We start from the raw sequence: 16165 nt of genomic DNA on the forward strand, positions 1-16165 counted from the left end.
GATTGTCACACATGAATGTATTCTCCCTTCTTGCTCAGCTCAAGACTTCCACTTAAGTATAGTCATTCTTATCTTTGTGCCTTATCTTAGGCTGTCCCTTATGTCTCTCTTCCCCACCTGCAATCCCACACATCCCCCCTCTCTATTTAAAGCCTGCTTTCTCTGTCCAGCCTATCAATGTTAATTTTCCAAAAGAAGAAAAGCGGTACACTTATTTTAAAAACACAAAGCCAAAAACTGCACTGATTTCTGATATACCCACTTTTCTGGTTAGCGAGTACATTATAACTCTGATTCTCCACTCACTTAACAGGAATAACTGCTGAAATCAATGGATTTGCATAGTGAGAATGGAGACAGACCCTGTGTATCTGAATTATATTGTTTGTCTAAAGCACTTGGACTGTAAGCTTCTTTGGATGGGGAATAGGGTTTCTTCTATGTTTTATACTCTGTTGTCCAGTATTTTAGTTCAGCAAACAACTCTTTCACGAAGCCCTTTTTGCTAAAAGTAACACTGATTGAAAATTATTCTGACAGCTATTTCCAATCTTCTTTTGGGAAAACTTTCTTGCAGAGGCAAGGGAAAAGAATACCATGAAACATTATCCACTTCAAGTTCTGTAATATCTTCTCAAAGCATTTTGAAAATGGGGTTCATGACATATCAGGATTACAGATGGCAGGACCACAAAATGTCCTTCCCTCACTCTTATCTCAACTATTCAAAATACCAAACATGCCAAGATAGTACCTCAAACTCCTTCCTTGTTAGTCCCTTTTTCTATGGCTCAATTGCTTGTACTGATCCAAATTTAGCAAAGCATGTGCTCATTTAGACTTTACACACTGAAGTCAATAGGACAAAGCATGTGCTTAAGTGCTTTGCTGAGTAGGAACAGACTGCTGAATTGGAGCCATTTTTAATAATTTTATTTCTAGACTTTTCTATTGCTGTATACAGGCTATGATCACCTTTCCCCCCACCAACCCCCATGGTGCAGGGCATTACAACTTCCATCCAAATGAATATGAACGGAGAGCTGCACTAGCAAGATTTAACTCCAGAGGAGAGGGCAGGTACTGCACTGGGCATGCTGTCTGTTGGAAGGCAGCTTTAAAACCTGGTTAGGTCTCCATAGGAACTTTGCTGACACGTTTCCTGGCAAAGGTGCTGAATCAGCATCTCTCCAAGTTAGAATTATTCCACACTCCTGACTTGACCACACTTCATTCATCCAGACTTACATCTGCCTAATGTCCATCCACAAGGAGTGAATTTGGCCCTGAATATGCATATATTACACATTATTCCAAGAGACAATAATGTTTTTATGTAACTACACAAAAAATAAAAGTCACTAATCAGAAATCGCCATTTTCTTGGAGCCTCTAAAAGGAAATAAATTAAATGATTTGACACCATACCTGGTTGAGTTTGGCTGCTCTGTACTCAGCCTGCCGAATAGTCTGTTGGTGTAGCCCAGTCAGTTTCCCTATCCTATTAGCCAGCTGTTTAGCCAGCTGGTTGTTCTGCTCTGCGAAATCTTGTACAGATGCGTCCAGTTCCACCAGCTTTATATTGCAGCTGTCCAATTCCTCACCTAGGATCTAGAACAGGGAAAGAGCATTTTACTTACAAATCAGTGAGCAGGGGTTGGTTTTTAACAGCCTTTTTGTGATTTTGACACTTTCCGAAGTTTCCATAGTTTGTTCCATTTCTATTTTGGCTGCATACCAGTAATGTTTCTTTAAGCAAAAAGGCAGTAGAGCAGGATGAGTGATTATCTTTTCAATGACTGTCATTGCTGTTTCTTCCCCGTGTTCTTGGACAAGATGGATAACATTTTCCCTCCTCCACCAGAAAAATGAGTCTCTTAGTGTTGCATCTACCAGCGTTGGCTGTGGTCCTATGTTTGTCCTCAAACTGAGTGGTCAACACATTGTTATCATGATGCATGTTTGGGTTGGTCATATGGAGTATGGATTGTTTTTGTTTTTTTTTTAAACAAATAAACCTTTTCTGAAAAATTCAGAATGTGTCATTAAATATCAGTGTGTCCAGACTATTTTGTTTTTTCTTCTATAAGTACCATCAGTTTGTGCTGTGTACCTGACAATTTGTTCCTGTTACTGGAGGAGTTTGGACAACATTTCAGTAGAAAAAAAAAAGACTTAATCAACAGACTCTCTTAGGTAGAAATAGACTTCATTGTGTATAATGGTGTGGTGTGATAAAGATATTATACGAGCTTGGGAGGGATCTACCACAACAGGAAAAGCCATGAATTATGCAGTTCAACTTAAATGAGTGACAATAAAACTTTTTAACACACCAGACCTTAACGTATTTTGTCCTGTGTGGATGTATTTAAAAACATATTGTAAATGTTTTATATATAGTGGCAAAGAATCCTGTGCTGCTTTTACAAATCCAGACTAACATGGCTACCCCTCTGATACTTTATATATAGTGTTTTATGTACCTCACCACATGCAAAGGCAGGTGCCCTAGTTATCTACAATTCTTATTGCACAAATCTGTGAAGGAGAGAAGAAATGTTAGCTATTCCATGTTAGAAAAGTTTTCTTTAAAAAAAAAAAAAAAAAGCTCATTTAGAGCTTTTCTTTACACAGTGACATATGACATCTTGGAATCATTCAGGGCTGCACGAATATTACATGTATTACTCTGGAAATCACTCATTTCTGGTGGCACAAAGTTCAAACAAAAAAAGTTCAAGGTGCAATTTACAATTATTATTACACAAATCAAACAAAAAGAAAATCTGGTTCAGGACTGAACATTGTCCATGATGCATCTCAGAACAGTTTTATTGTGGGGGAAATTCTGGTTTAGATTGTTTTTCTATGATGGAGAAGAGTCCGGGAGGAAACGAAACATTACTCTGGCAGGTTAATCTTTATTTTTAATAAGATCTGTTTCAAGCTATTCAGAGATGTGGAATATTCTGGAAGTGATGGATTAGACCGCAAATGGAATGGGTAAAGGTTCATGGTAAATCAGCAACACGAAAGTGACACAGCTAATCAATCTATCCATAGATATGCCTACACAGACATACATCTACCTATTGCAACACACACACTATTGTACTGCAGGTGTGAATATGTTCATCTCTATATTGTAGTACTGAAAGCAGCAGAATTTATATTGATTAAAATTCCAATTTTTAAAAATGGAGCAATGAAGAATAATTTGATATATTCAAAACTAATTTGTATTCCATATATATAATTACAGCCATAGTTACATCATTAAAACAAAACTATTACTGCTGTGATAGAAGCCAACTTTGTCTCACAATTAATAGATAAATGCAGTTGTGGAAAATTACTATATGTCCAATGATGCAAGAACATTTCATCTAAAGTTGGAGATACAGGAATACATATTTAATTGGTTTTACACCAACTTAACTGGGGAAATTATGAATCAGTTTCAGTGGGATGCATTTCAGTGACCCTGTACAGCAGATAAGTATACTTGGGAGGCAAAATTTTAAAGCAGCATACTGAGAGAGACTGGTACTTTGTCACATCAGTAAATTTTCCTCCGTGTGCAGCACTTTGCTCACTTCCACGGACCAAGTCCATCTTACCTTAGTGTAGTTTTAAAAAATATGTAATATTTTGTGACAAACTTAATAGCAATCTTCGATACAAATGAGCATTTGTGAGCACAATACATGTCTAATAGCCTCTGCAACCCTGCAAAATCATGAAGGGCCAGATTGTGTCACCCTTACTCAAACTGAGCTCATTGAGCTTCATGAGCAGTCCCACTGATATCAATGGAACTACTTTCTCAGAAAGGTGCTAATCAGCATGAACAAGGATAGCCCATTGAGATAACTCATGCTGTTTTGGTGCAGCCTGAATAAAGGGGCAGTGTGGTTGTCTCATGAGGCTCCCTAATTTCACTGGGTATGAAGGGGGTGATTTACCACACCCCTTTTTTGGGGGGGTGGGGGGAGGGGGAAGCTCACTCTTCTACTTATGGCCTGACAGCTCTGCCTGCTCCCTGTCCCTCTCACCCCACTTCATATTTGTTCCCATGGGAAACATTTGGGGGCAGCCCTGCATGTGCACATGTGCAGAGGTTGTGGAAACCCTCAGACAGTCTGGATAAAAGGGAACCTTTACTCCTTCTAGCTGCATAAGGCAAAGTCACCATTCAGCCCTTTGTGAGCTGGAATGTGCCAATTCAGAACATTCCACCGTATAAGCAAATAAAGTGTTTTTCTTACCTTTTGATCTATTTTAGCTTGTGCTATATTATTTGTCTTCTTCTTCAGCTTGGACAGAATTCCATTTAGTTCTTTTGCTATCACCTGGATTTTCTGACCAAATTCTTGGTTTAATGTTTTGCTCTGCTGGACTTCCTTCTCTTTGGCTTGAATCTACCAAAAACAGCAACAGTAAGCAGTAAACCAATTAACCATACACTTTTCTTTCATAGGAGGATCCTCTTGCAAAACTAAGGAGATAACAACCCTTTAGAGAGTTTTAGTATGATCACACTTGGAATATCACAACATTTCATTCAGTTACTGTCCTTTTGAAGATTATCATAGTATCATAGGTTTATACAGTGCCTTCTTCCAGTAGGTTTTACCTGGTCATGTATAGTTACCAGGGCTAGTCCCACTTCTGCTAACTGAAGAGACAGTTCAGAAGGTAAAATGGTGTAAAGTCCCAGGTACTTATTCTGCTGCTGTTCGGCCATTTTCTCAACAGCTTGGCGGTGAGTAGTTACTTCACTGAGGAGACCCTAGAGGATAGAAAAAGAGGTGTAATTCAGGAACACCGTAAAAGAAAAACAGTAACTGAATAGAATAAGCTAGCAGGTATCAATAGTAGAGGCATGAGAATATTTGTAACAAAGCCTAGAATCACATGGAAATCCCCAGTTTTTGAGTTTCACTAAAAATTGAAAATTCAGATCAGTTCCATCGGAATGTTTGCTAGCTAAAGTAAACCAAACAATTTAGAATTTTGCATCAAAACATCATGCAAACATTTTCTGTTTCATAACATGGTTTTAATACAAAACCAGCAGTTTACACAGAGATTTTGGGTTCATTCATACATGAAATATAAATCAATACTCAGGTAAACTGATGCTGAAATTATTATAAAAGCTGTGTTGGCTCTTAATCACTCAATCCTTTGTTAGACAGGCAGTTGTCTGCATAGCTAATTTCTGTACATGCTATTATATTTCAGTTCACCTTCTCAAACACTTTTTGCCACCTAAAGAAAGAAAATACTTGTGTGAGCTCATCTATATTGAAACATCTTAGGGCATCTTCATTTAAAATGTTTTTCCCCCAAGAAGAAAATAAATACTTTATTATACTCTGCCATCCATATTCTAGAGTTTACTTTTAATTGAGATAGAATGAAGAAAGCTGCTAACTCCTATCCTAAGTATCTAGGAAGGGAGAATGTATCATAACTCTCTTGCTACACATCATTTCTGAAGCTGATGGGATTGTTTTATAAGTTTGCCCAATTGCTAGTGCAAAGATTTCATTCTTATTGTATAATTCCAATTCATTATAATTTAATCTGATTTAGTGCTCGTAAATAGAAAACACCAAAGATGTTTCACAAGGGGCACAAGAAGATTACAAGTTTGATATACCTGCAACTCCTCAAGTTGAGCATCTATTTCCATGGTGGGGTTTAGCAAATATTCTCTAGTTTCCTGAATCCAAGACTTCACTATGTTAATCTCTAGCTCCACCTCCTCACGCTCCTTGAGTTCCTGTTTCACCAACTTCCCACTTTTCTTCACCTTCTGTTGCATGCTTCAAAACATAAAAAAAATATTTGTGAAGAACTACAGCTTCCTAAAAATTTCATTATATTTTGTCAAATTTTACTGAATGATACAAAGAACAAATAAGGGAGACTGTTGCACATCATTATGCATTTACAAGGTGACTAATAAAAAATGAAGTGGTGTTACAGGACACTAAGTTTCAGATGTTTAACTCCACAGATCATCCATTTTATGTGGTGTGTCTTGACTGTATATATGCAGTATTGTTGTAGGTGTGAGTGTCCCAGGACATTAGAAAGACATAGTGGAGGAGATAATATCTTTTATTTTACTATCTTCTGTTGATGAGAGAGACAAGCTTTCGAGCTTACACAGAGCACTTCTTCAGGTCTGGGAAACATACTATGAGCGTCACAGGTAAATATAAGGTGGAATAGCACTACTTATGCTAAACAGTCTGTTCCACCTTGTATTTAGCTATGACACCCTGAGTACATTTCCCAGAGTTGAAGATGAGCTCCTTGTAAGTATGAAAGCTTGTCTCTTTCAACAACAGAAGTTGGCCCAATAAAAATAATCACCTTACTCAGCTCTCTCTCATGACTCTACATCATTGTGACACCCAGAGAGAGACTGGTATTGATAGAGCAGCTGTTATAAGACACAGTTTAGCCATTTAGACTTGCGACTTGATCAGGCTACCCTGACTTTAAATACATTTACCATACTTCCATTGAGGACTTGAGTCAGAAACTGGAGTTTTTGAACTTTTTATTGGTATGTTGCCAACAGTACACTAATGTAAAAGAACATGACTTTTCTAGCAAAAATATTTTATTTAAATACTGTTTTCTCCTTACTTGTGGCATCGGTCTTGCATTGCTTTGATTTCTTGCATGAATGGTAGATCCTCTTGAGAAGAAGTCTCCATTTCCACATCCTGGAGCATGCTCACTGCATGCTGCTTGAGCAGACCCAAAGAGGACAGCTGCTGCTCCAGCTCCAGAATGAAAGTGCTGTGGTAACCCAGAAGATCCAGAAGCTCTGTCTTTGATGCCTTCTCAACTGAGCTCTCTGGTAAGCGACCCTGTAGCTGATCTATCATTATGGTGGCTTTTTGAATCTAAGGAAACGATACAGGTTTTGACAACAATAAAAGTAAAACAAAAGGTGGATACAGTCGATAGGAAAAGATTTAAACCTAGTGCTGTATCACTAGATCAGTAACGCATTATGATTATACAGGACCCGGGGGATTCTAAAGCTATGTTATGGTCATACTATAAACCTGAGCACAACACCAGGCAGTGAGTTCAAATCCAACCTATAGCAGAAATATGAAGTAAAAACAAACAAACAAACCATCATGTTGTTCCAATCTGCCTCTCTATCAAAGCTGGATTTTTTTTATTGGTAAGGGAGGGTACAGCTTGTTCAGGAAGGTCAGGCAGGAAAAAAGGGAGGAGGAGTTGCCGTGTATATAAAAGATGCGTACACTTGCAGTGAAACTAAGATAGAAGTGGGAGGCAGAGCTGATAAAAGTCTCTGGGTAAGGATAAAAGGGGTAAAAACAAGGGTGATGTCATGTTAGGTGTCTGCTATAGACCACTAACCAGGAAGAAAAGATGGATGAGGCTTTTTGTTAAACAACTAACAAAATCATCCAAAATAGGAGATGGTGATGAAGGGGGACATCAACTATCCAGATATCTGTTGGGGAAACACTGCAGCTTGGCAGATTTGCGAACAAGTTCTTGGAAAGCTTGGGAGACAACCTTTATTAAAGAAGGTGGAGAAAGGGACTATGGGTGAGGCTGTTCTAGATTTGATTCTGATCAACAGGGAGGAACTGGTTGAGAATTTGAAGGTGGAAGGCAGCTTGAGTGAAAGTGCTCATGAAATGATAGCATTTATGATTCTAAGGAATGACAGGAGAGAAAACAGCAAATAAAAACAATGGACTGCAGGCAGACTTTTGCAACTCAGAGAATTGTAGGTAAGATTTCATGGGAAGCATGTCTAAAGGAAAAAAGAATTAAGGAGAGTTGGAATTTTTCAAAGAGACATTATTAAAGGCACAAAAGCAAACTCTCTCAATAGGAAAGACAGGGAGTGTGGTAATAGACCACCTTGGCTTAAATAGGAGATCTTCAACAATCTGAAATTAAAGAAAAAGAAGTCATATGAAAAGTTGAAACTAGGCCAAATTATGAAGGATGAATAGAAAAAAACCCAACACAAACATGTAGGGATAAAATTAGAAAGGCCAGCATACAAAGCAAGATTAAACAGGCTAGGGACATAAAGGGTAACAAGAAAACATTTTTCAAATACATTAGAAGCAAGAGGAAGACCAAGGACAGGTGGGCCCATAACTCAATGATGAGGGTAAGACACTAAAAGAAAATGCAGCAATGGCTGAAGTGTTAAATGCCTTTTATGTTTCAGTTCTCATCAAAAAGTTAGCAGTGATTGGATAAGTAACATAGTGAACATCAGTTTAAATGTGGTAGGATCAGAGAGGCTCAAATAGAAGAGTTACTTGGACAAATGAGATTTCTTCAAGGGCCTGATGAAATATATCCTAGAATACTTAAGGAACAGGCTGAAGAAATATCTAAGCCATCAGCAATTATCTCTGAGAACTCATGGAGGATGTGAGAGATTCCAGAGGACTGGAAAAGGGCAAATACAGTACCCATCTATAAAAAGGGAAATAAGTACAATCCAGGGAATTACAGACCAATCATCTTAACTTTGGTACCTGGAAAGATAATGGAGCGAATAATCAAACTATCAAACCTAATAGCCTTCTCCGACAGGACAATAAGCCTTGTGAATAGGGGGGAAGTGTTAGACATGATATATCTCGACTTTAATAAGGCTTTTGATACTGTCTCACATGACCTTCTCGTAAACAACCTAGAGAAATATAGCCTCACAACTGATTGTAAAAGCGTACTCAGAGAGTAGTTAGCAATGGCTCAAAAACAAGCTGCAATGGCATATCAAGTGGAAGTCTCACAGGGTTCCGTCCTGGTCTGGTTCTATTCAATATTTTCATAAATGATTTGGATAATGGCATAGAGAGTACATGTATAAAGTTCACAGAAGATACTAAGCTGGCAGGAGTTACAGGCGCTTTCGAGGATTCAAAATGATCTTGTCAAACTGCAGAAATGGTCTGAAACAAATAGGATGCAATTCAATAAGGACAAATGCAAAGTATTACACTTGGGAAGGAATAACCAGTTGCATAAATACAATATGGGAAATCATTGCCTAGGAAGGAGTACTGCAGAAAAGGATCTGGGGGTTAAAGTAGATGCAAACTAAGTAAGAGTCAACAATGTAATACAGTAATCAAACATCATTCTGGGTCTTAAGCAGGACTGTTGTAAGTAAGATACTAGAAGTAATTCTTCCACTTTACTCAGCACTGATAAGCAGCAATCATAGAAAACTTTTTGCCAAGGAAAAATTCAGAATTTGTATTTTTACAGTGAATCTTTCATTTTTACGTTTTGTGAAATATAAAAAAACATTAACTACAGGGGACCCCCATTTATCCAATCTAACTGGGACCAGGGTCAAATTGGATAAGTAAAAAATTCAGATAATCTGGAAAATGGGCAAAGACCTTCAGCCCCAAATAGTGGAGCTCCCTCTGTCAGACTTTCAGCTTGAGCCCCACTGCCTAGAGCTGAAGCTCTGTGCCCATTCTCTGAATAATCCAAATTTTTCCCTATCTGATCTGGACCCTGTTCCTATTAGATTGGATAAATGGGGTTTCGTTGTACACTGTGGGTAGGGAAACTAAAGTTCAGCATTTCATTTTAATTGTAGAAAAACACAGATTTTAATGTTTTTTTAAATCTGAGAATGTTGTGCTTTTTAATCACAAAAAAGTAAGATCCCTGAAGATAAGGCATCAGCTGTAGGACTGTGTCCAGTTCTGAGCACCACACTTTGGGAAACATATGGACAGGAGGGTAATCAATTGTTCTCCTTAACCATGGAGGACAGGACAAGAAGTAAGGGGCTTAAATTGCAGCAAGGACGATTTAGGTTAGATTTAAGAAAAACTTCCTAACTGGAAGGGTAGTTAAGCACAGGAACAAATTATCTAGGGAGGTTGTGGAATTTCCGTCACTGCAAGTTTTAAAGAATAGGTCAGACAAACACCTGTCAGGGATAGTTTAGATAATATTTAGTCCTGTCTCAGTACAGTGGATTGGACAAAATGGCCTTTGAGATCCCTTCCAATCCTGTATTTCTACAATTCTAGGATACTTGGCTGACCCAGTAGTCATTGCGGGAGAGCTCATTTGGGTTCAGAGACTGTACTTTCACTCTGGTAGTTGGTAATGATGGGGAGGATAGTAAGGGAATGCCTTGCATTGCCATTGAGTGTTGAGTGACACCTTGTTATTGAATCAGGCACTGTACCTCATTCTCTTTATTCAGAAGGAGTCGTCAGCCTAGAGTTGGCACTTTGGGAAGGCAAAGGAAAGAATGAGGGATTAGAGAGAACTACCAAAAGTATCAAAAACAAAAACAGGACTGAATTTACTGTACAGAATGTTATTTCCATTCCATTTCAGGAGTGCAATATGGTCTGGAGGAATAGGCATAGGTGTCAGGAGTTCTGATCCTGCCGTTGTTAATCCCTTGCTGTTTGGCATTGGGCAAGTAGCTGGGCTTCTTAGTCTGAGTTTCCTTATATGTAAAAATGGAGATGACAACATTAATGAACCTATCAAACTAATTCAGCCTTCAGCCCTGTGAGGTAATGTCTATATAATGCTCTGAATCTGTAACACATTATATATTACAAGTGGAGAAAATGTGCAAACAATTAACTAGAAAGAAGTTACTCAGACCCTTATACCTTATCATTAAAGCATTTCCACTTCTGCACTGCATCTTCCAATATCTTCTCCTGCTCTTGGGCCACACTCCGGAGCCGTGCCCAGCGCTGCCAGACAGTTGTCATTGACCTGCTTATGGTTGCCTTACTGGCATCATTTCCGATTTTTTCCAGCTGAGAGGCCTTTTCCTCCAGAGCTGTGATCTTCTCATGGAAGGCATTTACCATAGACACCAGGGACTGAAAAAGCAAAAGAAATGGCAGGGTTTTCCTTTATATAGCAATGCCTAACAGTACCAGAGTAGAAGCTACATCAACATTTCCCTTGTGAAGTGTATAGCACAGCTATGGGCTCAAATGAGACTTTAGCCTCAGAGCATTTATTTTCGAAATAGTTTTTTGCCATTATAATGTTTTACATACACAACAATTGTAAAGTGTATCCATTATCAATATTTGCATGCAAAGATTTATATTCAGTAACTTCAAACTGCAAGTTTGCCTAATGAGTAGCCAACTTGGCCAAATCAGTTTTTATATTATAAAGCACATTTAATTTATAAAATGCCTTGTGGGCAAGCCTAACTGCATTTTACAAACTTGGTTTAGATCTGTGCAGTATTTATATAGGTATTAATGAGTGAGGAGTCCATGAGCAGAATGGGAATATTCAGTAAGAATATCTTGAATCAAATATAGTTTAAGTATTAGTTACTAGAAAGCATTTTATCTTTATTTCTCTTGTAACCATTTCTGACTTTAATGCCTTATATTTGTACTCACTTAAAACCTCTCTCTTTGTAGTTTATTTAACTTGACTTATTGTTTTTAAATCAAAACTATTCCAGTGCTGTGTTTAAAACTGAACTCTTTGGGTAATTCCATTTAAAGTACCAAACTGTTTGAATATGGACTCCTTACAGGGGCGACAAACCTCTAATATCTGAACTGCCCAGGAGCAAGAAGAACACACGTCTTTGAGAAAATTCAGGATTGGGAGTGTGTTGGGCTTACCCTGCAAGTGGTAACCAAGCTGATAGAAGCCTGAGTGTGACTGGAGTGTTCCTGACAAGCTTAAGCTACACACAGACACTTGGGGCATGACCTGCATGCTGTTTGTAAGGGGGGTCCTGTTTGGGAGCAACAACTGAAAAGCACTGTGAGGAAACCCAACGTTGCAGGGCAGGTGGTGACAACCCCTCACCAGTCTGGATTGCATCCCAGAATATGATAGTGGAATGCGAGTGTTTAAGATATCCCTGCAATACCATGAACTCAACTCAGAATTTTTAACTTTTGTTTGTTTAAAATAGATCCATATGAATATTTCAGTGCAGTTATTTTATATTTAATTAAGCCTTTTCAGTATCTACCATTGAAAACAATATATAGAGGAAGAAGTCATTCTTATAAGACAACTCTTTTTTCATTTAGCCTGTAAATAAAAGTCTACATTATAAACCTGACACCTCATCACCTCACATATCTATCTAGTGGAAAACAAACAACAATGCAAGTCACTGACTGTCCTTGGTATCCTGCATATGGCACAAGATTTAACTGATTTATAGCGTTTTCAGTAACCTTACCTTATGTGCTAACAATTTCTGTTCTGCTTCATGACCAGAAGGAGCCTTGGCTACAGAGAATTCAGATAATTTCTCCTCAGCCTCATTCATCAATTCAATAACCTGCTGCCTTGCTGTCTGGTACTCCTGCCACTGAGACGTATACCTTGGAAAATGAAACACCAGCAAGAAAGATTTAATATAACACAAAATCATTTAGAATCAAGCATTGTAACACCAGGGTCTATATTTCACATACTTTGCTATTAGCAAATATCTTCAATGGTTGGACATGGGACGCTAGATGGGGAGGGCTCTGAGTTATTATTGATAATTCTTTCTCAGGTATCCATGTCTTGCCCACATGCTCAGGGTTTAACTGATCACCAAATTTGGGGTCAGGAAGGAATTTTCCCCCATGTCAGGTTGACAGAAACCCTGGGTTTTTTGCCTTTTTTTTTCCTTTGCCTTCTTCTGCAGCATGGGACAGAGGTCCCTTGCGGGTTTAAACTAGTGCAAATGGTGAATTCTGTGTAACTTGAAGTCTTTAAACCATGATTTGAGGACTTCCGTAACTCAGGCAGAGTGGGTGAACGAGATTCTGAGGCCTGCAATGTGCAGGAGGTCAGACTGGATGATCATGATGGACCTTCTCGTCTTAAAGTCTCTGAGTCTAATACCTTTCATGAGAGAAACTCAACATTTCCTACTATCATAAATCTCACAAAATCATGAAGCCCTGTAAATAATGTTGATGGCTACCACTGTACTCATTTAAAAATAAGTAAATTGAAACTTAGAGAACTTCCTAATAGTCAGACAGCAAGTCAGCAGCACAGGAGGAAATAGAATCTAGGAGTTCTGAATCACAAGCTACTGCTCTATTCAATAGAATACACTCTTTAACAAACTCCAGTGAAGTTTCTGAAGTGTCCCCCTTTCTCTCATCAACAAAACATGTTAAATTTAAAAAGTGAATAAAAAGGTACTTCTGCAGTTGATCCTGCTGGGTTTCAGATTCTTGCTTGGTTTCCTTGCCCTTTTCTTCTAAAACAGCTATATTCTGTAACAGCTCCTCTCTTGCTGTGGCCTGGATAAATGGTTCCATCTCAGACACTAAGGCTCGTAGCTCCTTCAGATGACCAAGGAATTGGTTTTCTGTGCTGAAAAATTCAGTGTGATTCCTCAGGTTCTCCTCAGAGCTCTCCGCATCCAGACCATTCCTTGCCAAATGTAGCAATTGCTGGGCATCCTCAAGCCAGTCACCAGCTGTTTGTATCACTTGATAGTACCTTTGACATAGGCTATAGAGTTTAGTCAAAACAGCCTGGAACAACAGTGAAAATACTGCACACAGTTACAGAGGCAACTATCTACAACAGCAACAAAAAGAATCACAAATAAGGTGTGACAGCTCCACCCACTCCCCACCCCTTTCCATCCTCTTGCTCATTGAGGGACCAGCAGCTGTGGACAACGTTCTTTCTCTGCCCACTACCGAGACTCAAGCTCTGAGGAGGCCACAAGGAATAGGTGTGTGAGCTGGGATGGGTCTTACTTCTTTTCTGTCCCTATACCGCTTCATAGGACTGGACTATGAACTGTGCCTAAGACCTCAGAAAAGACAATATGATTAGCAAAGCCAATCTGTTCATCATAATCACAGACAATAAGAAAAGGCAACCTTATAATGATTGTTTTCAGCAAGAAGCAAATAAATAAATAAAATACAGACTAAACGATGCACTAACCTGCCTCATATGAATGGCTTCTTGAACTTCACCATCTAGTTCCGATAGCTCAGCGAGGCTGTTCTCCAAGTCAGCAGGTATCAGTTCTTTAGCCTTCACGTACTTCTCCTTTTCTTTACGGTTCAGTGCATTCATTATTCTCAGGCTTGACTGCACTTCTTCCTGATGAATCTGAACCTTTCGGATCTCTTCCTGAATGTTTTGCAGTTTTGGGTCCAAGCTTAACGTTCCATTAATTTCTGCTTTCATCCATATCAGCCAGTCAAGTGAACGGCAGATCTCAGTCTGGAAGTCTATGCTTTGCACCAGCCTGTTTTCACACTCCATCACTGTGTCACCAATGGCAGCATGCAACAACTTCATTTTCTCTTGCCAAGACTGTACCTGATGATTTGCCATCTCATAGGTGGATGGGTCAAGCTGAGGACAAAGTGCTTCCAGATGTTCAGTAACTCGCTTCAAAAGAATCCCTGTCTCTTGCAGGCTGCCAGCCAGAGAATGGTAGCTTTTCAGCTTCTCCTCTGCTGGGAGCGTTTCTTCATTCACTTTCATCTGCTCTCTCTTCACTGCCTCTAATTGTGTCTCAAGCTGCAGGCACATTTCCTCATGTTCCTTGTAGGCCTCTATAGTGTCCTCCAAAAGATTAACTCTCTGTTCTATTTGCCTTTTCAGCTTCTGATACAGGGTGGTGAGTTTTAACATCTCTTCAGGTTTCCATGGTTGGCCAGTGCTTCGAAAAACCTCCTTCTTCTGGTTCAATTCATCCACTGCTGCACCCAGGTTCACCACTTCACCTAAGAGAGCTTTGTAATCCTGCTGGAGTGACACACTCTCTTTGGATAAAAGAACCGCAGGAGCTTTGTTCATGCTTAAAAACTGATCTTCCAGTTCAGTTAGAGCCTTAGTTGTCAACTCAATCAATGAAGCATATTCTTTGCGAGTATGAATTGCTTCCTGAACCTTATAGAACTTATCTTTGGCTAAGGCAATGACAATATTAAATTGCTGTGGCAGGGCATTCAGTTTTTCTTCCAGGTAGGAATGATCCACTTCATTAAGCGATGGCAAGATCTCTTGACCATCCTTTTCCAGTGTAAGTAAAAGATTTTCATATTCAGGAGACAGCTCAAGAATCTGCTGGTACTTTGCCAGCTGTGAGTATAATTCAGAGTTACTATTCATTAAATTTATTTCTGGAAATGTGACAATATCAGCTTGTTTTATCCAATGAGAAGCTTTATCCAAATCTTCCTTGAAATATTTCCTTGAAACCATATTTTTCTCCAGTTCTACCAGTCGCTGACTACACTTTTGTAAAACAGTGTCATACACATTCTGTAATTCCTGGAGTTTGTTCAACACCTCATTCTTTTCTTGTTCCATTGTTTCTTTCATTAAATCCCTTCCCTGAGCCCACAGCCCAGTTATTTCACTCTGATAGGCCTTCAGGCTAGCTTGGGCACTCTTACAAGTCCTGATCTGTTTGCTCACATCTTCTGGCAACAGACAGATATGTTCATGGAACATTATCTTTTTCTCATATTGCTGAATTTGGTTTGTAGCTTGAAAAGCTGCCATGAAGAACTGAGTCTTTTCAGATAATGACTTATTCAGGTATTTTCTCCTCTGGCCAACCAGATCACTAAGACAATCCATGTGATTCTGTGCATCTGAAAGGGACTTCTGGAGGATCTGCCTTTCATTAAGGCCAAGGTTGGTCATCACCCTGTCAGCATCCTTTATGAGTGCTTTGAGAACAATCTGTTTGGCTTCCAGTTCACTGCAAATGGTGAGATGATCCATGAGAAGGCTCTGAGCCAGGTCTGGAGGAGGGCTTTGTTTAAGAGGCTCAGTGATGCTAGGCTGCTGCTCTTCTGCCCACTCCATCAGTTCCTGAAACTTAGAATGCACCAAACTCAGTTCCTCTAAGGTTGTGACAGAAACCTGGATTTTTTTCTTGACTAGATCCTCCAGCTGAGACCAGCGTTGTTCAAAATGACCAGTCTGCTCTTTCACTAATTCTTTGTCATCTAGATTCAGATGTTCCATCATTTTCTGTTTCTGGTCTTTCAGGTCTTCAAGGGCAAATCTCCTCTCCTGCAGAGCCAGTGCTAAGTTTTTCAGAGCCTCAAGGTGTACAGTCGTACTTTCAGCATCTGATCTG

The 16165-nt window shown here is 39.2% G+C and overlaps 1 protein-coding gene across 1 annotated transcript in view; it reads right to left on the reverse strand.

The window, feature by feature from the left end:
* Nucleotides 1–16165, reverse strand: part of SYNE1 (spectrin repeat containing nuclear envelope protein 1) — a 402501-nt gene that overhangs the window by 182188 nt on the left and 204148 nt on the right. Inside the window, exons 76-84 of the mRNA XM_030556596.1 lie at nt 14002–16162; nt 13240–13577; nt 12272–12416; nt 10704–10922; nt 6673–6935; nt 5672–5837; nt 4640–4795; nt 4272–4424; nt 1429–1611 (exon numbers count right to left, since the gene is read on the reverse strand). Coding sequence (XP_030412456.1) covers nt 1429–1611; nt 4272–4424; nt 4640–4795; nt 5672–5837; nt 6673–6935; nt 10704–10922; nt 12272–12416; nt 13240–13577; nt 14002–16162 — 3784 coding nt within the window. The remainder of the gene's footprint in view (nt 1–1428; nt 1612–4271; nt 4425–4639; nt 4796–5671; nt 5838–6672; nt 6936–10703; nt 10923–12271; nt 12417–13239; nt 13578–14001; nt 16163–16165) is intronic.

Source organism: Gopherus evgoodei, chromosome 3 (genome assembly GCF_007399415.2).
Source record: "Gopherus evgoodei ecotype Sinaloan lineage chromosome 3, rGopEvg1_v1.p, whole genome shotgun sequence".
NCBI lineage: Eukaryota > Metazoa > Chordata > Testudines > Testudinidae > Gopherus > Gopherus evgoodei.